We start from the raw sequence: 27027 nt of genomic DNA on the forward strand, positions 1-27027 counted from the left end.
GGAAAAGTTGTACAAATGAATCATAAATCATAAAGCATATCTCATGTGGGATTACGGATTGTAAACCTGAATTACAGTCAATGTAAGCTAATTGGTATTTGTGATGTTACGCTGCGTACAATAAGCCACAGTCTTGTCTTGAGGTTTCTAATTGGCAATCTGTACAAATAACAAATCACAATACCACGCTTACCACAACAGAAAGTGAACTGTGATGACTATAAAGTAACTCAAAGTTCACTTCAGCTTAACCCACTTTTTTTCCAGTGCTTATCTCATATCCCAGTACACGTTTATTACCTGTTTAGTCTGCTGCCTTCCAGCCAAAATGTAAAACACCGATGTTCTAAAACAGGAGTGTTTTTTACTTTATAAACAAAGTCTAGCATAAGGGCGTCCTGAATTTTGACCATGGAGCTTTCTAACTCCATTGAAATTCAGATAAGTAACAAATGCCTTTCCATCTTTAGGAACATTTTTTTCCTGACTGCTCAGTTCTACCAATTGCTTTTTAAAACCAAATCACATGTAGAGAAGAAAAGACCCGAGATGAAAACTATTTGTGAAGAAGGTCCAGAACAGGTGAATAAGATCCTCTTTGGCCACAGCTCCTCAGTACAGTGTGCCTGGTCTCAGCTATTTGCAGTAATAAATACAACAAAGCACATTCTGTGTGAGAAGAAAGTTGAATTTCGGGCTGTAACACAAGGAAAAGGTGTTCGATTGCCAAGGAGAGCTTTACAAACACAATCCAGAGGCTCTGGTAACATTTCCAAACGGGCTGCAAAATGGTCTCATAAATAGGACTATGCTGATGTTGAGCATGCTGTGCTGTTGATACTGGAATATGATAGAAATGCTCATAAAACACTATATTGCTTTATTGAGTAGCAACCTGAAATGTCAGTATCACATGCTAATTAATGATTAATGTTTTAGGAAGGAGATGCATACTTGAAATATTTTTAAACTGGTATAACGAGTTTTCAGGCTGCAGAGGAGGGAAGTTCTCTATAATACACAGTAATAGGCTGTGTACTTGGAAATGTGTACCATAAATTTCCCCGCCTTAAGGACAGAATGTGTCAACACACAGAATAAAGTCAGTGCCAGCATTAGCAGTCAATAATGTTGAAGAACGAGGAAAGAAGAAAAAACATACAGATGATGATTAGAAGGACAAAAACATCTTTCAGACACACCTGGGGCAGGAAAATGCAGACAACACATTTCCAATGTGAGACTAGACCTTCTATCACAAGGTGCTGAGGGTAAATCAAGAGATAAAGAAAATAACACCGTGGAACTGACAAAACTCTGAACTACATTCCTCCTCAAGGTGATGCACTCAGCGAGTAGAGCCTGAGCTCCGGCAGGGTGAGTTAGCATATACTTGCACATAATGCTGTAGGAATAACACATTGACGTTATCTAACATCCCAAGTCGATGAATTGCAAAACACTTTGCATCTGTTTAACGATGCTCCCAAACAGGAAATCAGTAAAGTACAGGCTTACATTTAAGTATATTCTTCAATTAAACGTGTTTTCCCCCCTCCAAAATGTTTTCCTCAGCCACTGTCTGTTGGCTGTACTTAGTAGATGCCACTCCCGCGTCCCTCCTTGATGAAATGAAACACTTTCCTCTCCCATACTGTTGTGTAACAGCTGCAGGTGAGTCCTATGATCCTATACCAAGTCACCAAGAATAAAAGATAGAGCTGGGATCCATCTAACCTAATATTGGCAAGATGTAAAGTCACTCTGGTCAAGAGAGACATGTAGGACTTAAGCAAGGCTCAGCTACTGCAGCCACCAGAGATGTTTCCTCATAATCATCTGTCACAGAATCACAGAATGAGCCGGGTTGGAAGGGACCTCAAGGATCATGTAGTTCCAACCCCCCTGCCTGGCAGGGCCACCAAACATACACCTTTACTAGATCAGGTTGCCCAGGGCCCCGTCCAACCTGGTCTTGAACACCTCCAAGGACGGGGCATCCGGGTCTCACTGCTCCCAACCTAAATCACACATCTCCCTCATCCTGCTTCTGTCACAACACTTACTGTGGGCAGGGCCACATCGTTCTGAAACATCTCCTTCTTCCACGTGTTCAGGCACTTTCTGCTCCATAAATAACTCTGCCACCACAGCATGGACAAGAAATAATGATTCCTGAAAGAGCTGTTTAGAGCCCCTTCCTAGAAACAGCCTGAAATTTTTACAGTGGCATGGGACATTAAATCAAACCATTCAGCTGATGGCTGACACAGCCTTGCATGTACTTTCTATAAATAAATACCAGCCAGTATGGTGATAAATTAGTAATAAAGAAGAGTAGATGGAACGTGTTATCGAGCCGCTGTGGGCAGCAGCGCTTAACACAGCACAGACCGCTTTCCTCCTTCAAGACGCGCAGCAAAGAGGCAGAAAAAGCTGTTGTTAACTTTATACTGTTGTCACCCTTAACATCTCACAGCAGAGGGAAGGCCCTTGAGAAGTGAGGCACAGGGTGAAAAGTGGGAACAAACCCCCATCGTTAGGGATAAAACACCGCACCCCAATGGCGGGGCGGGAATTCACCTCAGGGCTCCTAGGCGGCACCGCCCTCACACACCGCGGGCGGAGATGGCGGCGGCACCCCCCGCCCTGCACGCCCTGCCTTCCCTCCCTCACAGACACCTCCACCCGGCTCGCTTGGCCACGAGGAGCGGCGGCACAACCCGGACAAAGGCGGCCATCCCGCCCAGGCGAGGCGGAGCCATGACGAAGCACCTCTTCCAGCCGGGACGGAGCGCTCCGCCCTGTCCCCGCTCAGCGCTGCCGCTTTAACCGCCCGCCGTGGGTGTTGGCCGGGCGCAGTGCGCATGAGTTCGGTGCTTGGAGGAGCCGGTGTTTGGCTTGAGAGCACTTGGAGAACTTGTTGTCCTTCTAGCTCATCTGTTGTCTCTATTAGGAGAGGAGCGGGTTTACTGCCAGCAGCCGGTAAGTCTCCCTCAAATATCCCCCCGGTCGCTCTTTCTGAGGGGACTTTTCCTTCCTTTGCTTCTCTATCTCTCCCAAGAGGAGCCATACCCTCCCCTGGGGGTCTTTCCCACCGCTCTTGAGGCGCTTATCAGCTCTGTGTGGGAGTAATACCAGCATTGCTCTTATTCCTCACGAATGGGTGACTTCTCAAGAAGTAATAGGAGGCTGCTCCGCTCGGGTTTTCGCCCTATTGTTTTCTAAACTTCCTTCCAGTCAGTCGCCGTGACGCACCGTAGTGCTCTCTGTCTGCTCTCCGGTTTCCAACGAAGCGGTGTGTAATGTTAGCAGCGAGCAAAGTGAGAATCGGAGAGGTGCTGCTGGGCGGGATGTGGTTCAGAGCACGGGGAAAGGGAGAAAGAACTTCCAGCAGAGCCCTCTGCTATCGTTGGTGCCATAAAGCTCCTCCAGCTCCAGCCCCTTCCATGGGCTGGGTGCCCCCACCAGCTCAGGCTGCCCAGGGCCCATCTAACCTGGCTTTGAGCACCTTCAAGGATGGGGCACCCACAGCTTCTTTGGGTGCTCTGCCAGTGCCTCACCTCTGAGTAAAGAATTACTAACCTGTATCTCCCCTTTTTTACCTTGAACCATTTGCTCTTGTCTTATCCCTGACAGACAGTGTGAGAAGTTGCTCCCTGCCCTGCTTACAAGCTCCTTTAATTCCTTGATTTTTTTTCTTCCCCGTCACATTCTGTTTAAAAATCCACAGGCAGCAGCGAACTGTTACTGACCAAAAAAAAGAAAGAAAGGAAAAAGTGAAAGACTTTATAAAAGGGTTGGTGCCAGTGCATTATTAAACTTCAGATGTGCTGATATTCATTGTTTAGGAAATCCATTAAGAAACAATTCTGCTCAGATAGAGCAGTGAGGCACAGGCTGCCCAGGGTGGTGGTGAAGTCACTGGCCCTGGAGGTGGCTGCAAAACATGGAGAGGTGGCACTGAGGACGTGGTTAGTGGGCATGGAAAGGTGGGTCAGTGGCTGGTCTAGATGCTCCTAGGGGTCTTTTCTAGCCTTAATGATTCTATATGTAGTGCTATGGGCTTGCTAAGGGTGATGTTAAAGAGCTGCTTCATTTCTTCCTGACTTTCCAGAATGTGTTTTTACCCCTGGAAAAACTGTTGGCTTAAACAGCAGCAGATTTTAGCTCAAAATATTTTTCCCTACCCTCTGTCAGGTGCCTGTTCTGTCTGGAGAAGGTGTGAGACAGCTGGTGCTTCTGAAGGTTGTCAGCCTGGGTAGTTCAGACGAGGTTTAGGATGTGAAAGAAAAACCACAGCCTTCCAAAGGCTCTCCAGATTTTCAGCAATTGAAGATCTTAAGGGCATGTTTCCCAAATAGCTTTTGGTTGGGTATGGCACCCAGAGGAGGCGGCTGGAAATCTGTTGCGTTTCATCCTGCGTGTGAGCAATACCCAAGAGATGATGCAGGCAAATGAATGTGGAGGGTGACTTGTCTTCTTGTTATTATGGCCAGGATTTTAAACTGTTACAATGAAGCACCAGAAATGTAGTGATTGCTTTCTCTCCTCTTTCCTTATATGAAGGGAACAGAAGGGAAAACTTCCTTCTAAACTGAAGCGTTAGTCTTTGAAGCTGTTGCAGTTTCTAGCTTAGGTTAACACAAAGATATTTTCAGGCTTTTCTGCAGGTCCTTGGCTAATGCAGCATTGCAGATGTTCTTCATCGTACAGCTATTACTGTACAGAATAACGATTGTAGGCTTTTTCCCTCTTTTGCAGTGATAATACCTGTATGGGGAGGGGGGGGATGGTGTATAAACAGGAAAGAAAAACACCGATTACTCACAGCTCAAAGAAATTGAATACGTATTTGCAGCACTATCGTTCTCACTATGGGCTTGCTTTGAGTTCTTACAACAGAGAGTGAATGAGTAATACGAAGTTTTGACTGGAAGTACAAATGAAGTCTGAAATGGGGAAGGAACAGGGAGATGCTGTGTTGAATCTCTGCGCTTTGTGAGTAGTAAAACTCTTCCCCTCTTGATCATAGTTGCTTTTCCTTCTTTATATGCATACCTCTGAGAGAAATATTAACCAAGAATGCTGGCAGAAAGACTGGCTCGTTGGATATAGTAGTGAACACTGTAACTCCTTGGTAGTTGACAAGTCACAGACTGACTGACCTTCTAAAATACCGGAGCGTGAAAATAAATGCCAATAAAAGTGGGTCTCAAAGCCAGCCAGACAGGCTCTGTCGAATTCTGTTGCCACATCCTTCCGCTCGTTTAATTAGAAAATAGAAGCAAGTGATTTTATTTTCCAGTGTAACAAACTGCTTAAAGATCTCCCTCTCAATTAGGAATTTACTGATCATTCCTGTACCAATGAATGTATGAGACAAGCATTTACTGCTTTGTTTTTCCAATGCTGTTTTCAGCTCAGTTCACCTTGGGCAGGCAGACCTTTATGTGCTTATGTAGGAATTAAATGATCGTTAAATTAATTTCTTTTTAAAGTAAATATCTGCTTAGTGATTTCAGTGTCTTCTGCCCTCTTCCTTGTACTGTCACAGCAGTCACTGATGAATGCAAGAAAGCAGCACCAAATCCCCTTGTGAGACGTGACACAGAAGCACTGGGGCGGAAAACTGTCCTGTCCTTGTGTGTTCTTCATAAGGCAGGATTTGGTTCACCTTTGCCATGACAGTCATTATGTAATGCAGCCTTAAACCCTGGTGATGCTACACCTGTAACGAGACAGAAGTTGACTAATTATTGTGGTGTCTGTGCCTAAAATTCTTGGTGTAGATTTCATGTTTCCAAAGTGTTGGCTGTCATAGCACCACCCTGATGCCGACTGAAGTTACTGTAAGAGAGCTGGGCGCCTTCTTTGCTGCAGTTTGTGTAAGATCACTTGAAGTCAAGGGAGACCTGAGCCATTACCTCCAACTGTTGGAAGCCCAGGTAGTACTGGACTGGACAACCAGAGGTATCAGATGTAGCTTTCCCACTAAGCAGATACTGATCATCAAATCTCAGACTACCAGTGAGAGCCCTATCCTTGTGCAAGATGTTAACCTAAAGAACAGTAACTACCTGCCACTAAGCAGAGTTTTATTTTTAGTTGTGACGGGGAGGGATTAAGAGTACATCAGAGATGTTTCTCTGCTAGTTCAACCTGCAGTGCTATGCACAAAGCTTTCCCAGTGGTGTCTTAGCTGTAGGCGATGGGATTCAGCTGAAGTTACTGTAATGAACTGGGAACACAGATTACCTCCAAGGAGTGAGGCAGAGATGCATAACGACCCATTTTACAGTTTTCCACCTGCCAGGTTGTCTTCAGATTGGATGGATATATGTGATGTCGTCAGAGCCTGCAGTGGCGTTCCACCCTCTGTTCAAAAGAGGCAGCATTTCCTTAGCAGTGGAGAGAGAACAAGGAGACAGATACTGACAGGCAAAAGGTTGCTTGTCTTGCTTTGTCTTAGCTGTGTACAGCAGGTAACAAAATTCCAAAGGCATAGTGTCTCAAAAAGGCTGTCCTTGAATATCAAGAAAAACCAGTTAGAAATGAAGCGTGATACCGAATCCTTCTTTCTGGTTGTTTGAGGCTTGGATTAACGTGCTCAGAGGTGGGACCTTAAGTGTTGTTTCTGAGCAAAACATGGTTTGGAGAATTCGGTACGACGACTCAATTATTGTTTAGCAGCTGATGAAAATGTTGCTTTGTGGTCATTTCCTTTCATTTAAAAGTGAATTGCTACGTTTATTTGGGCTATAATTCGGTGTGTGATGAAATGAAGGCAGCTGGATTCCAGCTCTGCTCAACTGGTGCCTTACCCATCTGGTTCTTTTGCTACCAGTGTACACTGGGTTAATTATTTAGTTGTTGGCAGCTCTTGCAGATTCAAGCACAGGCTGTATGAATGACATCCAGTGTGTTTCTTGAGGCTCCGGCTTCCAGATTTAGAGGACTGAGAGAATCTTTGTTTTATAGTTATAAAGCCAACGGATTTTGTAGCTCTCAAATCAATGGAGAAAAGTCGGAGAGTTTGTTACGAATGTACCATAAAAACACAGAACTGCCTCTGGTTTGGACAGCCAGAATTTTTGATGTGAGACTGTGCATTGAAAGCATCTGTGCTCTTGATATGGAGAAGAGTTGAACTCTTGGCTGGTTTTGGTTGACCTCTATTCCTAAAAACTAACATAGTTGGTTGTTACTCCAGCTGTGTTAACTCTTTGTGAGAACAGAACCATAGAATCACCAAGGTTGGAAAAGACCTAAAAGATCATCCAATCCAACTGTTCACCTATTACCAATAGCTCCCACTATATAGCCCACAAACTTACTGTTTTGCTAACTATGAGAAGAGCCCAGAAACGCACTGTTTGATTCCATGGCTTGTCTCTCTAGCAAAAAGGGTTAAGCATCACCTCAGGCCATCCTGCATGCTCCTAGTTGGCCAGCTTGCCTGTAGTGTTCGGCCATTGTAGGCAGCACTGTCACTTGGTCTGTTCCCATGCAGCTTCAACTTAGTGTATGTCACAGCAGCAGGAAATAGCTCACCTCTAAAGCTCAAGAATTTCCTCTATATTTTAGGCAGTGAAGAAGAATGCAGCTACTGAGTAACCTTTAAAGAGGAAATATGTCCACCCTACTGGATCAGTCAACTTGGAGCAGTCTGCAGCCACAGTGTTACAGCAGGGACGTGTTGTAGGTTGGTCTGTTTTGTTTAGCTGTGATCTCGTATGGCTGGTTCTGAGGTATGCTGCAGGAGCGCTTAATACAAGGAGATTTTCATCGTGTTGTTAGACACAGATACCTGCCCTGTTTTTGAAAGTCCTTGACTGCGACGTGCAGGAGGCTGAATGAATTCCTGCTCTGTTTGCTTTGTTTTAGATGCACTCTTCCCCCAACATCTGCTGCTAGCTGTTGTCAGAGGCTAATAGCATTGCAGGGTCTCTGGCATGCAGGGGCCATCATTTTTCATATATCATTTTTTTTAATACCATTTTTACCATCATTTTTTATACAGTGACTCTCTGAATGACCTCGGAGGGCTTTCAGATGTTTGGGTTTCTTGGTTTTTTTAAAAAGCAAACTTTTAACTCGAGCGCTGCCACTGAATGCAAGATGTGACTGATAGAGCACAGGGAGTTAAGCTCACGTGTTGGCATGGATGTGTACAGTCAACAGATGAAATGAACGTTCAGGTTCACTGGTCAGTTCTTTTGTCCCACTTGCATCACTGCAGAATAGCTGCTGAAAACCAGGCAGTGTTTGTGATGCTCAGAGTACAGCCTTGGCTTAGGGATCTAGCTTAGGAATTTAGCTGCTCTCACAAAGCATGCTCTAGAGATTTGATGTATGGTGAAGAGAGGGAAAGACTGATATTGTGCCCTTTAAAAAATGTATAATAAGCTCCTAAAAAAAGATAAAGAAGTTGACTCTACTCGCCTTAATTGTATTGTGCAGTAAATGGCTGGTGCTGGCTGACACAGTGCTTGTCTCTGCCCTCTCAGTGGAACTGATCTCTTGTTTATGAAGCTGGTCTTCACACAGGGTTATTAACATCTTTTTCCGTCTCCTAGTGCAGGAGCAGTCCCTTCTAAATACTGGAATTGAATTTCAGTCGGAAGTAATCTTAGTCAGCAAAACTATTTAAAAAAAAGCCCACGACTAAATTGTTTTTCCTCTTAACAGACAGGCAGCACCTTATCTTTGATGGCACTTTATTACAGCCTCTGAACTACGTGCCCCTGCCAAAGCAAAATTAAATCTTGGAAGGTAAAACTCAATATTTCAAGTTTCTTCCCTCTTACCCTCTGCCAACATGCATATGTGAATTGTGTCCTCGTGGATACCTTGTGAAAGCTGGTTCTCCTATGACAAAGAAGCAATCATTTTCACTGACAGGATCGCAGCTGCCCAGTGATGGCTGTTTTTAATATCCTGTCATGTTTCTGTACCCTTGTATCAATAACAAAACATCCAAAAAACCCCCCAGAACACTGTAATGTGCTGAACAGACCAGGAAACAAATCCTGTTGTGAGCAGGTTTAATTTGTAGAGCATCTCTGAAGGTCAGGAGGAGCAGCCGTCTGTCGCCCTGCTGTTCTTGCTTCCTCTGATGCGGGCTACCTTATTTCTGAACCCTTATTGGTTACCTTGGCAATCCTACTGACACAGCCTGTGGGATCTCCTTGAAATTCATTACATCACTGGCTATTTCTGTCCCAAATCCACAAAATGAACAGGGGACATAAAAAGGGTGAAGAGCTTTCTGTGTTATCTATGGTAAGGAAGGGAACTTGTTTGTAAAATGTGCTGTGTGTATTGCAGCAGTGCACATCAGCTGTGGCTGCATTAGGCATTGCACAAATACGTGGGAGCAGCTAATCCTTAATGCACAACAACGTAGCAGAGGGGAGAAGTAATGTTTGTGAGTTGCTTATGACTTTAATGTTTGGAAGACAGAAGAAAGGAATTGTTTTCTCATCGTTCCTGCAGGATCTCGGTTTACTGTGCCTCTCCCAGGCCTCTCTGATATGAATGGAACCTCCAAAGAAGGCATGGCTTACAGCACAGAGGCAGAAGCAGTACTTGATCTTGTGTGGGAGGCTCTCTGAACCAGCTGCAGTCATTGCCTTTATTCATTGTTCAGGAGCTTTATGGAACATCAGAGTCTGAACTCCAGAACAAGTAACAGGACGTTATTTGTTGGTATTTAGAACTCATGGCTTTGATGGTTGTTATTGCTGAATCTGGGTATCCCTCATTAGGCGGTCTTCATATTTTAATCTCAGCTATGGTACCTGCAGTGTTCTGGGGCAGTGAGCTGTGACCTCCCCTTGTAGTGCAGTCCATAAACAGTTCACCAAGTTTCAAGTGTAACTAAAGAAATCCATAAAGCATCGGTGAGAGACTGATCAGTTGTGGCGTGCCCAGATTATGCTGAGGCACCTGAATAAAAAGCGATGCTGGCTGGGATTACTACCCACCTCTTGTTGAATGGCAGGAGGAGTGTGCACCTCTAATAGTCCCTCGCTGGAATAATACTCTTTCACCCACACTTCACCTTGAAAGGTAGGATATGACATATCGAGTCCTTGGGAGGCTTCTGAGAGTTTCAGAGCAGTCAGGTGCCTTCTAACTGTTATATCTGTGTTTTATGTGCTGCTCTTAGACTTAAACTCCACTAATAAACAACAGCCTTCTTCGGTGTGGCTTTGTGGTACGTGGCAACCAGAGGTTTGACAGGTGCTGTGGTGTTCTGGTGTGTGCTTGTCCTGTGTGGTTCTTTAAGCCATGATCAAGAGCCTCAGTGTTAGCACTAAAAGACCATTATCTCAGGGATGCGTTGTGACTATAGCTCGTGTTATTAATAGAGGAAAGCAAGAATGTTTTCTTTTCCTGTGAAGAAGCAAGGTTAAATCTTATCTTATGAACATCAGGTCTGGCAATTTTCACATACTTGTGTTGTGGAAATCCAGCACTCTGTTTACTCGGTTTGTGCTTCCAAGAGTCGTTGGACCACAGCCTAGTTACATTGTGTGGGTGTCTTCCCACAGGACAGATGTTGGTGCTGCAGCATAGAGGAGGGAGCACTTGTACATAGCTGTGGTAATGCCATAGCCCTCTCCTGGGAGGAAATGATCAGTGAGATGGAATTGTTGCTCGGTGCTGGCAGATGTTATCTCACTGCTATGAAACGCTAATCAGCTCACCGGGAGGCTCTGGTTTCTCAGCTCGGAGCTGACAGTGGTAGGGAGGAAGGAGAAACAATCCAATTGAATTGGAGATGCAGGACTGGCTTTGCTTCTCATGTCACCTCTTGAGCCATCATAAGGGGAGAAGCACTTGGGAAGCGGGACCATCTCATTTCATTTGTGTGGCATCGGGGTCATGTTATCTAATTCCCAGCTGGTGCCATGTAACGTGGTACCTCACAACCAGCTGATTTGAGGAACGTGTCACTGCTATTTCCTGCTCACCTACAGGGTGGTTGAGAAGATGGGCTGTTGAAGAGTCAGGCGTTTTGCGCCTCCATGCAATGCAGTTCCTTGTTGCAAAGATGTTTCTCTGCGGTACATTAAGATGAGCTGGTTTGTGCTTTCCTTCCTTCCCTGTTTGTGCTGTTAGTGCAGAAGGGTGATGTGTGTCTGTGTGGTGCTTGGAAAATGAAGGAAGATAGTCTGCAGTATTTTGTGGTCCTATAATTCAGAGCCCTATTACAGAATAGAACTCTAGGATGACTTAAAGAACAAGGGCTTTGTTCCAGTAAGTGCTGGTGCATGTCTGTTCCTGTAAGCATCTTCCAAATATGCAAGCGTGAAGTGAAAGAAAAGCTTTGTAAGCTTGAAAATGTAATTTTGCTGTATGATACGGTGGTGCAAAAGTGGAACTATGCTTGCTCTGTTCATGGATCTTTAACCAGAAATAGTCAGTGTAAAGCAGCTTGAGAAAACAGTTCCAGAGCATTAAAGAGATGCCTTGTAATAACTTGCATAGAATCCTTTTACTTCTTATTTTCCCTTCTATAGATTTAAACCTGCATTTTAAAAATAAAAGATGCTGTTTTCTGCTTTCAGAAATGAATGCAACTAGCAACGCTACGTAACACGCTGATGGCATCCTGTGCTGCGTTGGGATCGATAAGTCCAGAAGGTGTGATGCCTAGAAATCTCCTGTCAGATTTTCCTGAAGCAACCCCTGAAATCTCTCCGAAGCGCACACCTGGGAGCATGGAGAGGGGTGGTGGTGTGGAGAATTGTGGCAACCAAGCTAGATGCAAAAGCCTTGCCATGGTAAGTGCTTAATGAGCCTTGTGCTTGGTGATGCAGGTTACAGGAGTAGCTTGGCTCATAGCGCGGGATTATTATTATTGTTTTCAAAGCCATGATCTGTGCGAGTTCTAGTACCAACAGAGGGCTGTGGTCTTGGGTCTTAATGAGCTGGAAGACCAGAAGTAGCTACTGTGATGTGGTAAAACAGCTTGTTACTCTGGTCTCATTGCCTCAGAAAGCCTGAAGAGTGCTTTATTTTATTAGAGAACTGGGAATGGGTATAAGGAACATGGATAAGTTGGTTGTGCTGCCTGCACGTAGTGTGCAGTTTGTTGCCTCTCTGCCCTCTCTTTAAGTAGTTCATAAAGGAAGGTGAGGATAGTGCTTAGTTCAACGTACTGTTTCTAGCTTAAGTTCTTTGTTGACAGTACTGAGGAAGGTCTCAGCTTATTCCCCCTTCATACAATTAGGTGAGTAACAAATACGTCACCATCAACAAAGCTGTCTTTGGATTAGTGAACATGAGTGTGTGGCCATTTAAATAGTATGTGAGTAATTGAGGGAGTAGGATGCGCTGCTGCATTTTTCTAATTAGCAGGATGATTCAGGCAGTGAACTCAGCAGGGTGGTTTGGACTGTGACATGCTGAGCCTAGAAAGCAGGTACGGTTCCTTGTGCATTTTTTGATTATCACAACCATTTGGAGAGCATCCATTTTTAACTGAGGAAAGAGCACTCCGGTAAACATGCTTTCCCTGAATGGGAATATAAATCTCTGTCTTGCATTTAATATTGAATTAAGCTTTCCATATCTTTCCCTCTGCCCTCCCTACTTGTTTTCTTTAAACGAAGTAGCATGTTGCTGTGAAAGAAGTGATAAAAATAAGTTGGCAAGTTGAAATCTGTGTTTTTTAATGCAACTCAAATGTTTTGCACTGCTTGGTGAGCTTTTTGGCAGCTGAAGGTTGGTTCTAGTAAGAATGCCACAACTTAGTTAATATTCTGCTGTATCCTTCAGCTTGTATTGCTACTTAAAACACAAAACAAATAGTACTACATCTAATCCTTTAACTGTTTCTAATCTGCTCTAGAGGAGAGTTGGGAGGGTGAGGGTAATGGAGGTTTAAGTAAGAGCCATGTCCACCATTTGGACCTGTAATAAGTAGAGTACCCTTATTAGCCAAGGGAACTAGTTGGATCTTGGAGAATTAGGATGGGAATTGCAATTCTCGTTCAAGAATTATAAGTTAATTTTATGCTTTATAATCTGACTCCAGTTTTCTGGTGTCACAACTCGTGGCCAGTCATGTTTCTGTGAGTTTTATTCCTGACTGTGGTAAAAGGCATAAGACTGGTCATTTGGAAAATAAATTGAATAAATCGGTATTGAATAATGAGGCTATATATAAATCAGTCTGTGCAGTCTCATTCTGAGTCTGCTGTGTCAGGAAATGACATAGGTTACCTTAATCTAACTAGATCTTACCATGTGATAACCCATATGATGATGCATCAGCTAGAATTAGAATCCCTCCCTAGTCCTAGGGAAGAGCCTTCTCTCTTGGGTTACTCTGGACATGGAAAACATTTCACAGCAAATATTTCACTTAAAGTAGTGAGATGCTGCTGCCGATCTCCTTTCACTAGTGGTGTGATCCCAGTTTCTGAGTTTGAGGGCCTGATGGCCCAGTGGGAAGGAGGAGTAGAAAAAAGAACTGTAGCAGTGTGTTTTCTTGCAGGCTTGCAGTGCTGCACCTTTCTTTCTGCCTGATTACAGAAGTGAAGCTCTTAAGCTTTTCAGTGTCAAACTACAGTTGTAGCTAAACATAACCTTTGTATTGCATCTGTGGAATTCAAACAAAGCAAAGGATGTGGTAATAGAGGCAAACACTCCGACCAGCTAAAGCCTATGCTGACAGCTCTAAAGCTGGTTTGGCTGACTGCTGGCTGTTCTGTTTGCTGTGTGTGTGTGCAGACATCCCTTCTTGTGGAGCTGGTTATGGGTTTAGGGATGTTTAGGATATGGATGTAAACCTTCCTGTGCCAAAATGTATTTAGAACAAAACTAAGTCAGTGTGACTCTCAGCAGTCAGGTGCTGTCAGTTGAGCTTGATTATGCCAGACTTCCCAGCTTATCTACATACACAGTGTGGGCTTTTATTTAATCTGACAGTTGTGGTCAAATATTTCTTTCCTGAATGGAAAGTGAGGTGTAGATGTTTGTTCTGTCACGGTTTCAGTAGACTTTTCTCTGTAAAGCATAGATACACAGACCTGATTTTTATGCTGTCAGATTTATCACAGCAGCTGAAGGCAAGTGCCAGAACCTATGTTGAGAAGGGCAGAGGGTTTGCTTTGATATTCTCATCTCTCATCACCATCTAAACCTGTTTCCTTTCTCTCTGTCTTGCAGCCATAAAAGCTCTTCCATGAGGATGTGAATTTTCATGTCCGTTCTGGCTTCTCTGTAATGAGGGTGGTGTTAGAACAAACAGATCCTCAACAAAGGCATGAGACAAGTGTACTCCTCCATGCAGGGGACTGGTTGTGCTATGCAAGAGGAAGGGTACACAAAGGTGCTCTGCTTGGCAATTCCCACTTCCAAAAGCTGTTCTTGAATGACGTTCTCTGATAGGTGCTGCAAGGATGAACTCACAGTGAAATACAGCTGCAGCAATTTAAGGACACTTGCTCTGGAGATAAAGCTCTTAGCTTTACTCAGTTAATTTGTCCTGTCCCTTAGATGAGGTATGTGCAGGCTTCTTACAGACAAACCTCACTTCTTCACTCCTACAATTGTACCGCGTACCCATTCTCAGCCATGAGTAACTACTTCGGTTTCTAGGTGTGAATTACATGCTAGGACAGTATCGCCTGCTAAGGTCATACCAGAAGATGATGAGTGCTGAAGTGCTGATTTGGAACTGCACTGTAATAAGCTGGATGAGTGCTTTGGATGTTGATGACTCCAGTACGTTTTGTATCTGAATGTCTCTTATTGAGGGCTAGGTGTGAGGGTTAGTGGGTTGCTTGGTGCTCTCAATGGGCCGTGCTGTGCTTTTTGGTTTTTCTCCTTCACATCAGACCAGTCCTTGGTTAACGCCCCAGTTATCACTGCTCTTTTGGAATAGTGGTGAAGTCAGTCAAGTGACCATTTCTTTTGGTCACTAATCAAATAACTTAGGAATCACAGCCATGTAGCAAATTCGAAAGATATCTTACTCTGTTATTTCTTGGAACAAGGCTTCTCTGTGTCTCTAACAAGATCTGCTTGTCATTGAAAATGATTCATCATCACAGATGCCTTGTATAGTACTGATGACACTTCCAATACTGAGTATGCAGACAAGGCTGAGTAAGCATCTTGTGAATGATCTGAGCTATTTTAGTGTCTTGTTCCCCACGTTTAACTTGGGGCTCACCTAGCCATTTCACAGTTATCTCTTACAGCCTAAAAACTGGTCGCTGTTACCTTTATCCTTTATCAGGCAGTACAGATGATGCAAATACAGCAGACTTGGTTTTAGAACTGTTTCTTGCTGCTGTCTCTGCCCCAGCCCTTCTGAAGAGGTCCTGGGATTCCAGTGTGGCTTTAGGAGTCCAGGAACAAAGATGGATTGTGTCTCTGGGTGACCCAGTCCCACACAGCTTTATTTGGTTGGGTGGCAGCTGTTGTTTGCAGGGCACGAAGAGAGTTATGCTGTGCTTCGTACACTTCAGGGTTGATGGTAAGGAACTTAAGGACTTCTCTTAAGGAAGTCATTCTTACTATCATCAAGGCAAACAGCAGGGAGGAAGAGGAGCTTGGGGATTACTTCCTTCAGTCTGGGAGTACAGGGGTAGGGGTAAGGAGCCTGTCTCCTAGCAAGGAATGACCTTGTAAAATGTGCTGGTGAGAATAACGTATGCACTACAGCAACAATGCTTTCAAGATTTATAAACTGCTTCAAAGCAGAATCAAGTGGGTGATGATTATTCCAGCAGGTGGGTAGCTCTGCTCTCATAACCTCACTGATAGGCACTCCTGAACCTCCAGAGCAGCCTGTCTTCAGCCCTATTACTTTCTCATTAAGTCAATACTTGAATTTGAGTTGCAGTACTGTGTAAACTGATTTCCACTTGTCTTCACTTTAGACAACATAGAGCAGTTTCGTTGTAATGAGCCCGGTGGTCAGCCATTTACAGACTGCAATACATACAAGGCTGTGTCTGCCTTCCACCCGTTCTTTGCTGTATTAAAAATAACACATTGCATTATTCCAACCTTCCTGCACAGCCAAACATACTTCCAGCGCTCTGTGGCTTTGCTAAGGGCCCAGTCCAGCTCGCCTTCAATCCTTCCAAAAGTTCAGTGGCTGGATCAGAACTCTGTGTTCTGTGTGAGGATGTGCTGTGATTTCATCACCCTGGTTAATATATCCCACGATGACGTTTGCATGCCTCAGTGGTGCTGTTTCTGCCCCCCCGCCCCTCTTTACAGCACTCAAACTGACCTGCAGCTGCTTCTGTTTTCTATTGCTTGTTGGTCCTCACTGTGTTTGTGCAGCCTCTTTTCAGCTGAAATAATGACCATATGGGTCATGAAGGTGTTACTCTGTCCCACTCTGTTCTCAAAGCTGTGCATTTTAGCACGAGGCTGCCAGCAGATACCGAGTTTATTATTAGGGAAGTATCAGATAACAGAGGTTTGGGACTAAGTCTGTTCAGGGCTTGTCTTATTTCATTATCTGATTTGGGATGCATTATGCTGCTTCTCATAAACTTCAGTCTTTCCCTTGCCTTTCAGTTATATAGACACCTTCCAGTAATTTCATCTAAGTGTAAGTTCCCAAGTACAAGGCTGTGGATGCCCCATCCTTGGAGGTGTTCAAGGCCAGGTTGGATGGGGCCCTGGGCAGCCTGGGCTGGTGTTAGATATGGAGGCTTGTGGCCCTGCCTGCAGCATTAGGGTTGGAGCTTCATGATCCTTGAGATTCCTTCCAACCCAAGCTGTTCTGTGACTCATTATTCATCCATCAGAGTATTTTGGGGGGAGGACTATATCATAAGACCTTGCAGTCAACATGAATCACATCTTGTGCTTACACCTGTTGCCTAATGTCAGTGAACCTACTGGGAGAAACTAGATGGGTATGAAATGATTTGGGGTTTTTTGTGTGAAGTGTGAGTGACTTCAGTCTGAAAGCTCTTCTGAATTTTTCCAGGTTGTTCTAAAACAGAAGTTAAGGGGATGAGCTGAAATAAGCTGAACTCTGATACTCAGAGAGAGGTGTTCAGAGTTTAAGTAGCTTCAGTATTGCTAGAGCTTGCCTTTTTTACAAGCAGGTAGGTCTTGTTGAATCCAGTATTTTAGTTCATCCTGTTTATTTCTTGTCCTCATCTACAATTGATTATATGCTCTGCTAATCATTACAAGGCATGCAGGCACAATTATGCTAACAGACTGAACATAACAATATTCTCTATTATAGTCCTCTTCCAGAAATGAAGTGGTGTTATCAAAATCATCAGATAGTGGGTTGTAAAGGAAGTGCTTTTTGACACAGCTCACAAACTATGGAACTCGCTGCCGCAGAATGCTGTGAATGCCAGCCATTTAAATGGGCTTAAACAATACCATGAATTCATGCTACAAAGGCTTATTATGGGCTATTAAGCACATAGATGCGGATACAACTGGGAAGTCCTTAAGCAGTGTATTACTGGAAATGGGGAGGATGTAGGGAAGGAAAGCACAAAAGCAGCGTGCTGCAATATTCTTCTCCTTACCCTGTTCTCCTGCCATCAGCTGGTACTGGCTGAGGGCTGCTTTGGCTGGATGTTTGTGAGTTCTTGCTCTCATCTGTATCTCACTTGATTCAAGCTGAAGCAATGAGCTGTACAACCCCTGCTGTTTCACTTTCCTACAAATGTAACCAGAACAACTTTTTTTAATCACTGAAGCTTTTTGCACCTGTCCTGATGCTTGTTTTATACTCAGAGCTTTTGTTTTTCCCCACTTATTTTACAAGAACTGTCTCATGTTATTAGCAGGCTCAGGTGTAAGTGGTGCTACACCAATCCCTAAGTATTACGATATCTTGTTCCCTTTGTGTTCTGAGAGGCACTCAGTTATTTCTCTCCCACGGAACTGTACTTCCTAATTCTTTGGCACATTAATCCTTTCTGAAGTGGCTAAGTCAGTTGAATCCAGTGTTGTGGTGTTCTGCTGAACAAAATGAAGCTGTTTGACGTAGGAAATAGTGTTTGGTTCTGAAGATTGCTAGAAAACCATTAACATATAAATATTTTTAACTATTGTGGATGTCTTAGCAGTTTGCTTTGAGTCAGAAGATCCCAGGGTCTGGCTGTGATCTTCTGAATTTCTTCTGGACACTAACGTGGATCTTTATTTTGCTCCATTTCTCTCCTTCAAGGGCCAGTAGGTGTAACCAGCTCAACTTCGTTAAAAGGCAGCACAGTTATGAATGAACTTCAGATTAATTGCTTGTGACCATCAGGCAGCTTCGTCTTCCAAAGGAGCGTTGTGTCTGAGGTGCCTCTTACTAAACAAAAGTCAGTGACAGAGGTCACAAATTGTGCCACATGCCTTGATGTGTGCAGCAGAGTCAGTGCTTGAGAGCTTTTTGTGGCCCTTTGATACAAGTTGATGCTTTTGGACAGGTAGGAAAGGGATCTTTTCTATGAAATGAGAAGCTGGAAGAGTTGAACAGGACGGGAATGGGAGCTTGCCCAAGGAGGTTGTGGATGCCCCATCCCTGGAGGCATTCAAGGCCAGGCTGGATGTGGCTCTGGGCAGCCTGATCTGGTGGCTGGTGACCCTGCGCATAGCAGGGGGTTGTAACTGGATGGTCTTCAAGCTCGTTTTCAATCCAGGCCATTCAGTGATTGAAGCGGGGGGAAGAAAGAAAGAGAGTTATTTTTCTTTAGGCAGTTTTCCTGTTTGGCATAAGCAGGAAATGTTAGGCTGCTCAGGGCTGTAAGATACTAGTGCCAGCTGAACATACTTGGCCATATCAGCATCTGGAATTATTTCTTTCTGAGAGTCCTTTTAATCCTCAGCAAGGCACAACTTTTACATTTAGGCTCTCTATAAGCAGTAGCTGCTGAAGCAGGTGGTTTTGTATGTGTGTATGTGAGACTTGGTTTGGGGAGGTGTGTTTATGTACTGAGTTGTGAGTTACTGGAAAGAATGATGGAATAGCTTGAGTAACTGAAAAGATTCTTCCTGGACTGTTACAAACCCAGATTGTTCAAGGAGAAATGAGGCCTGGAAAACCTGGAAAAAGAATATGAACTGTTCCATTATTTGGAATATGGGGAAAATGAACTAATTAGAAATAGACCTGGTAGTCTTAATCATAGCTGGCACCACTTCACCACAACCAAATTCTTCCCATCTTTCTGAAAGCTCTACTGCAGTATGTGATTTCCTCTTCTGTTACCTACAGTGCACTGCTGTGCTCAGACCTGGGGCTGAAACTGCTCACAGCTCCATCCAGCCTGGCCTTGAGTGCTTCCAGGGATGGGGCATCCACAACCTCTCTGGGCACCTTGACAGTAAAGAATTTCTTCTTAATATCTGGTCTAAATCTGCCCCCTTCCACTTTAAAGCTGTTTCCCCTTGTCCTGTCACTACATGTCCTTATTAAAAGTCCCTCCCCAGCTTTCCTGTAGGCCCCTTCAGTTACTGTAAGGCTGCTACAAGGTCCTCTTGCAGCCTTCTCCATGCTGAAAAGCCCCAGCTCTCTCAACCTGTCCTTGTAGGGGAGGTGCTCCAGCCCTCTCATCATCTTCACAGCCCTCCTCTGGGACCTGCTCCAACAAATGTAGGTATGCCATATTCTGCAGATGCATTTGTAAAGGGATGGTTACTTGTTTCATGTAGTACCACACACTGGATCTGCTGCCACCGTGAACCTCTTAAACAAAAAGCCCTTTTTTTTCCTTTGCCTGCGGATGTCTGGTTCTTGCGATGAGCTCACCCACAACAAAAGCTTCTGGGAGTCCTGTTCAGCTGGAGCTACCACCTACCAAACAACAGCTCCTTTCCTGTCATTCTCTCACTTGCTAGACATAGCAGCCCTATGAGTATTTGGGTGGGGAAGGAAGGAGATTGCAACATCCATAAAGGGGGAAAAAAAAAAGAAGGCTTGTCTGTCTCTCACTTTTCGAGTTTAGCTGTAAAACTTTCCTTGGACCTTGAGAACTGCGATTTCCCATGCAGTGTGTGTTGGCTGTGGAATATGTCAGCCTTTGAAGTTAGTGCTTTAAATAGGCAGCTGCAAATGGCATCCAGCTTCAAGCTGTTGTAGCAGTTCTGCTGGAGTCTTCTGTATTTTGTGCCTTTATTTACAGGGGAATACAGCAAAGAGCCCCACAGCACTTATTTTTCTCATCCTGTACTGTTTGAAGTGCTTGGAAACTAACTGGTCCTCAATACAATGCAGTATTTCATAGTTCTTAATCTGTGGGCATTACTTTTCTACAGAGGTACGTTGTTCTGTTTTTAATGCTGGAGATGAGGGTAAAAGCTTTGTTTGCAGTAGGAGCTAACAGGTAGAGCTAAACGGTTGCTTTTTTCCTATTCTAATATAAGGTCCAAACATGCACAGTGAGTTTGATGCACTTTCTGTTGCCCTAGCAAGAAGTCTTCAGTATTTGCAATGCCTGCCTTTAGCTACGTGCCTAAATACCCCTGAACTGAAGTAGCCGTGTTAGGTGCATGAACAGCCATATGTCCTGGGAGAAGTCAAAAGCAGAGAATAGAATGGAATCCATCTTTAACTGCTTTACTGGTGAAATTCAGTCCAGAAAGGGAAAACCTCACTTCCCGACAATGCTTAATTACATTCCAGTACTTACTTAGTTCTCTTGGGAAACGTCCTTCCTGTATCCATTGTCTTCATGCGTTGCTTTTCTTAATCATTCTTGGTCATCTCTGAGCTTCTGGAAAAGTGTTTCCCAGGGTGGAGGTAAGAGTTTGCACGTTGCTGCCTCGCCTCTCCCGGTGATGTTGAGTTAATCAGGAGCACTGACTCACAGAAAATAAGGATTACATGATTGAAGTGATTATTTATCACTTTTCTGCTCTACAGGATTGTTTCCTGCTGGACAATGTAGCCCAAGGCCTTTTACTGCTAGGGAATACATCCTCATGATGGTCTGATTTCTTTCTTCTCAAGAGCTTTCCAGAAACCTTTTCCTTTCTTCTTACTACTTTGTTGTAATCTGTGATTGAATTCAGGATAACTCAGTTTGCAGTGATGGAGCCATATTTCAGCTCCAGCTCTGCCTTCCTAACGGCCACATCCACCCACTTTGGTCTAGAGCAGTAAGGGAACAAACCCTTCTGAACTGTCTTGAATGCGCCCTTTCCTTCTGCTGCTCCAGCCCTTGTCCCTGAACCTGACACGCCAGCTGAAATGGCAGCTCTGCTCTGGGGTTAGAAGATGTACTCAGCACTTGTAAAGTCACAGCGCTGTGGGGTTTGGTTTAGTTTGTAACCAGCTGTTGTGATCTTGTTAGAGGTTTCCTTAGTCCGACTCAAAAGGACACCAGTCTGCTGAAATGAAGTTAGTACTTCAAATAGGATGAAATACCAATTGCTGCCCCTCAGCCTACACGAATGCACAGTGAGCTCCTGGCTGTGTGATTGGATGCCTCTTTGGGAAGGTATGGCACAGCAAGCAGGGGATCCTTCTCATGAGACCACGATCTGTTGTGTTCTGCTGCTTTTCCTCTTTCCCACCAGGGTTTTGTAATTACTATCTGTGTACTTACGTGTATTTCTCTGCAGGGCATTCATCTTTATGTTTATTCCTTTTTCTTTTTCCATGTAGGATGATGAGAGTATGAAGTACTTAACTCATGAAGAGCAGGATGTTCTCACCTTCTTTGAGGAAACCATAGATGCCTTAGAGGATGACTTGGAGGAACCGGTCCTACGTGACAGTGGCATCCACTGTCAGTCCCCAAGGTCAACGGAAGAAAATCTGTCCAGTCATTCAGAGACTGAAGATATCATCGACTTAGTGCAGTCGACACCTGAGAGCAGTGACCATGAAGGCCCTCCCAGCAAAGATGCAGAACCAGGTACCAGTATTTCCTGAAAGGTTTTGTTTCTTTTGACTTAGCTGTCATGTAATCTGGTTTTGATCAAAAATCGTAATGTGCAAAACTTACAGAATCCTTTTGAAACACAGTGAAGCCAGCGTGCAGAGTGAGCGGTGGGAAGAGGGCTTCTAGCAATTATGTTGTAAACACAGTGATTTGAACTCTAGGATCTCCTATGAGATGCCATTGCTCATAGTTCAGTTATAGGTGAGGTGGGCCGAGTTGTTAGAAAGTTTGGGTAGGTGGTTCTGATGTGTGCCATCCCTCGTGAAAGAAAACCTTTGTGTTCTGTGCTGTGTGAGGACTTACTGAGGTTAGTGTTGCTTTTTCTTTTAAGTGCTGGATGCCACCCAGAGAACTGAGAGCCCCGAGCCGGCCGTACCTGCTGACCTTCCCCCTCATCCCTCTGTACCACCACCGCAGACGTGTGAGACGCTCCCTCCTCCGCCTCCTCCCGCAGTGCAGCATCCAAAATTGCTTCGCTCTGTTCCCACTCCGCTCATCGTGGCCCAGAAGATGTCTGAGCAGCAAATGGAGAGCAGGGTGCGTTTCCCCAGCGCTCTGAAGGAGGGGAATTCTGACAGGAAGAAAACTGTGGTAGCCAATGGTGATTGTTTTGTAGCTCCGAAGCACCCTCCTGTTCCTGCACCCAAACTGCACCGGTTTCCAAGCAATATCAATATAACAAATGTCAGCGGCAAAGAATTCAATGAGACTATCTCAAAAGCAGCAGTCAACGTACAGGAGCGGAGAGCTCAGGTGCTGGCCAACATCAATGGGGGATTTCTGGCAACTGAATTGGAGGAGAGGCAGCAAAAAAATGATTTCTTGTCACGCAACAGAAGTTCTTCCTTAAGGGATCTCTCCTCTGAGCAAGCGCGCTACGAGGCCCTGACAAAACTTGGCCTTGTTAAGGGAAAGCCAGCTCAGGACGCAGTGGTTCATGCCCCAGGTACTCAGCAGCTTGATATGCAGCCCAAACAGGGAGATGCTGTTCCCAATGGATACCAAAACATCCATGAGGCTTTAAAAAGTGAGCCCAGCCCTTTCCTTCCTATGGGCAAAACTGTAACAATCAAACCAGAGGCAGCTCTTAATGCTAGCAAGGTCACTCAGCAGAACACAGCAAAAGGTTTTAATGATTACAAGCAACCCAACCTAACCCTGGATATGAGGAGGAGGTCAGGTTCACTACCCAGACCTTCAGGATTTCGATCGCAGGGAATAACAGTGAAGTTTTCTGGCCGTGGCTCAACAGAAGAAGCGAGGAGAGAGGCGCTGCGTAAGCTGGGACTGCTGAAAGAGACTGCGTAGTTTGGAATGGGAACATGACAATGGAAGGGAAGTCATGACTTTGGGCTGGAACAGTCCTGACAGGATTGGGATCAGAGTGGAAGGAGATATGGGAAGATCTCTGCTTCAGGCAAGATAAGGAGATGCTGGTACTGCAGCATGGCTGTGAGTTGCAGACTGGCACTGTGTAAGGCTGTGTACGTTGGTGGGTTTCAGCCCTGCTTCCTGTAGAGACACTCATCTGTTGTTCTTTGTGATTCAGAAGAATTTTATTTAAGTAATGCTGGACTGTAGCAGAGGACAGCTTGTTAATGAAGTGTACAGTGCAGTATTGTTGTACATAGAAAACTGAATGGAGAATCTTCCTTTTGCTCTTTTTAAAGCCAAAAAAAATAACCAACGAGAGCTCTGTCCTGCACACGTCTGTGCTGTGGGAGCTCAAGATATGTCAAAACTGGAGTTTCTGACTAATGGTGACACTTCAGTGACGCTGTCTGTATTATCAGGCTTTGCTTTCATTCCCTTCTGGTGGTGACCTTCTCTGCTCCCTCGCTCTGTGCCCACTCAGCTGAACGCTGTGCAGAGGGCAGTTCCAGTTCTGACCTTCTTACTGGAGCAGCCTGAGCTTGGAGTGGGTGACTGCATCGTTCTGCTGCTTTGCTCCAAGCTGCCTTCCTTCCTTCCTTCCTTTCTTCCCAGCTGCTGCTTCCTGGCCCTGCCCTCACACCCTGTGTCCAGTGAAAGGCACCAGACAGGCATCAAGGATACGCACCGTGTTGCTTTCTGCACTGACAGCCAAAGAGCCTCCTGACAATCTGCGGCCCCAGCTGCTCTGTATGAGAAGCCATAGGAACGAGTCGAATCCATACCAAATGTGAGAGCGTTCTGGCAGAGGTCTCACCTTTCACCTGTTACTTCTTTCAGCTGTTACTTCTCAAGCACCCGCTGTGCTGCGCTGCAAAGGTGTAAATAAACCACGTTTGATCTTCCTCCAGGCTCACAGACCTAATAACCCTCTGCTCAGAGCCTTATTTGATTCTGCCCTGCCAATACATAACAGAAATAATAGCCAAAATTCCTGCAGGAGAGAGTGAGAGGCAAAAGCACATTGCTCCTGGAGGGTCCACGGTTGCGTATTTTGCCTTCGTTCAATAGACAATGATGGTCCCAAAACGTGTGCTGGTATGGTTTGGGATTTTGTTTTATAGGTATATATGGCAAAGCTGCTCTTCTGTAATAAAATTCTCTTTCTTTTTTGAACACCTGAAACTATCAAAACCAGCCATTTATAAACCCCAATGCCAAACCCCAGCCCGCCACACGGGTAGGAGTTCTCAGACTCTTTCCTTAAAGGAGAAAACTCCCTTATTCTCTGCACTTTCCAAAGCCTCCAGCAGCCCCCTCTCTTCCCTGAGAAGCTGAGTAATAAACCTTGGAGGGGAGTGGCAATAATAGAAACTGCCGCACCCTTGGTAGAGGAGCTCTGACATAACTGTGATAAACAAGCTCGTTATTTCTTGTGATCGAGTATTTCGAACCTGCGGAGCTGTATCTGCAAATGAAGCTGTTGTGAAGGAAGATCCTTTTTGTAGCTGTGAACCTGCCTCATAAGTTAAAAGGTTTTTTGGTTGTTGTTATTAATTTATCTGCTTTGAAGCTTTAATTGTGTTGTTCCGGTGTCCACATGGTTCTGTCACACAGTAATTCTTTGCAGCCTTTTAGCTGGGTAAGTAAAAACACTCCTCGCTGTGGCAGCCGCACTGTATATAAGTGCAAAGTAACTAAGAAATGTGACCGATTCTCAGGCTGGCAGAGCATCCAGAATCAAATGGGAGAAGTCCTGCTGGAACAAAGGTGGCTTCCTGTATGCGGGGAGGAAATAATTTTTATTTGACTGGGATTTCAGTCTCCAGTCCTGAATCTGAAAGAAGGTGACAGCATGTCTCACGTGTGGACAGTGTGGGATGCATCATAATGTATTAATGTAACCTGCTACGTCAACCTGAATGTTTCATGGCCTCTGTGCTTGAGAATGCTGTTAAAGACAACTTTACATTACACGTGTGGGGGATGTACAGAGCTATCCATCTTCACATCTAATCATTCCCTGCCAGATCTTCGCTTTGGGTTGTTTACAGCTGAGGATCCACACTGAGAGGCAGGGGGATGGGACTCCAATTGTCCTCTGAAGTGCAGCCCCTTCACTGATTCTAATGGAATCCCACTCAAAGAAGAGTCCGTATCAGTTTTAATGTCCAATAGCTAAAGCTGCAGTGTGCTGAAGGAGCTGGGCTGTGGCCTCAGCTGCTGGGAATGGGGACTCACAGCTTTTCAGCTTCATCCTGCCCACGTGGATGAGGTGTTTGTTGTAGCCTTTCACCATAGCAGATATCCAGTTGGTGAACTCTTCACTGTGCCTAAAACTGTAGTGAGTAAAGCCATGTGCTGTATGAAGCTATGAGTCTAGCTGCTAATAATCTGTACATAACCTCATCTCTGGTTTGTGTGTATATGTTGCTGTGATATTTTTTCCAATGTTAGAAGTAACTTGTCTTGTCCAAATCCAATAAATCCTCTATTAAATCGAGATAAAACCAATGAACCCATGTTTGACGGGAACTGGAACTCCATTCATTCTCCTTGCTTCCTTTTGATGCGCTACTTCTTGCTCCCCTCGCCTTCTGCTGAGCAACCCCTGCCTGGCTTGCGTGGCGTTTCTTCCCTGCAGAGCTGACTCCCAGCCTATAAATAACTTTCCCACTGAGGTAAAGGAGGGTCCTCAGACTGGATGGAGCCGAACCCTTTCCATGAGGACACACCCTTCGTTTTCACATTTTTCATGTGGGCTTTTTCTCTTCCCAAGCAAACTGACCTCTCCCAGAGGAGGAAACGCCGCACTTCAAACGGAGCTGAAGGGTCAGCGGTGTTCTCAGCTGGAAGGAGCTGGAAGGGAAGATGGGTGGTGGCACCCGCTGCTTCTCAGCCTGCAGGTTTTCCACTGGGCCTTAATTAACCTCCTGCTGTTTGCGGACAGCAAAACAAAAGCAGAAGAGGCTCAGGTAACTTCAGGATTAAAGGCAACAGGTGTGAGGAACAGGAGAGCACCCAGCTGGCAGGCGAGCAGGGCTGTTCAGCTTCACTTCCTCTTTCATTTTGTTGTGAGGCTTTGTGCTTTCTGTGAGCAGTAATTAATGTTCTGAAGAGCTCTGGGCATTCAGAGGCACCCCGAGCTCCCGGTGCCCACTGGAGCTGCAGGAGTGGCAGTTCTAAGCAGCGTGAAAGAGAGGAGGCATCACAGCAGTTCCAGTTTCCAAAGCCCCCAGGATGCACATCTCCATTCACCATGGAGGTGCTCTGGGTGCTGCTTCAGTCCCCTGCTGTCACAGTGGCTGCATCCTCATGGATCCAGGATCCCAGCACCTGCAGCCACCTGAGCAGCTGAAGAACCCCAGACTGTGTAAGTCGCTTCCCTCTGGTTCAGCCTCAGTCCAGCGATCACGCAGAGGTCCTGGGAGGTCACCTCCACCCATGTAAAAAGCCCCTCTCTCTCCTGCTCATGAGCTTCCTTTAAATATAGGCAGGCTGTGACGAGGTCTCTCCGTAGCCTCCTCCTCTCCAGGCTGAACAAGGTACTGCAGAAAGAGGGAGATACTTCTTCATATTTAAACTTCTATTAGGAAACAGTTGTCAGCACATTTCTATTTCCAACATAGAAGCCAGCACCAGGCAGGGCAGTGGCTTAACAGGGTCGTAAAGCTCCACGACACAGACAAAATCTATTACTGTGGAACATTTCCTGCCTTCCTAACTGGATTTCATTTGCCTGATTAGGTTTATTTTTTAT

At 45.0% G+C, this 27027-nt stretch overlaps 1 protein-coding gene across 1 annotated transcript; it reads left to right on the plus strand.

Annotated features, from left to right (window-relative positions):
* The first annotated feature begins 2729 nt into the window (after window positions 1-2729).
* PROSER2 (proline and serine rich 2) lies at window positions 2730-25785 on the plus strand. Its single transcript, XM_015869751.2, has 4 exons — window positions 2730-2985; window positions 11580-11795; window positions 21617-21869; window positions 22228-25785. The coding sequence occupies exons 2-4, from the start codon at window positions 11586-11588 to the stop codon at window positions 23202-23204; spliced, it is 1440 nt and encodes a 479-aa protein (XP_015725237.1). The 5' UTR covers window positions 2730-2985; window positions 11580-11585; the 3' UTR covers window positions 23205-25785.
* The last annotated feature ends 1242 nt before the right edge of the window (window positions 25786-27027 follow it).

Source organism: Coturnix japonica, chromosome 1, assembly GCF_001577835.2.
Source record: "Coturnix japonica isolate 7356 chromosome 1, Coturnix japonica 2.1, whole genome shotgun sequence".
NCBI lineage: Eukaryota > Metazoa > Chordata > Aves > Galliformes > Phasianidae > Coturnix > Coturnix japonica.

Excerpts from the sequence above, each read along its gene's own strand:
- PROSER2 (XM_015869751.2), top strand. The coding sequence starts at position 11,586 with ATGCAACTAGCAACGCTACGTAACACGCTGATGGCATCCTGTGCTGCG. Across the intron at positions 11,796-21,616 it reads GATGCAAAAGCCTTGCCATG|GATGATGAGAGTATGAAGTA; the intron begins GTAAGTGCTTAA and ends TTTTCCATGTAG. Across the intron at positions 21,870-22,227 it reads CAGCAAAGATGCAGAACCAG|TGCTGGATGCCACCCAGAGA; the intron begins GTACCAGTATTT and ends TTTTCTTTTAAG.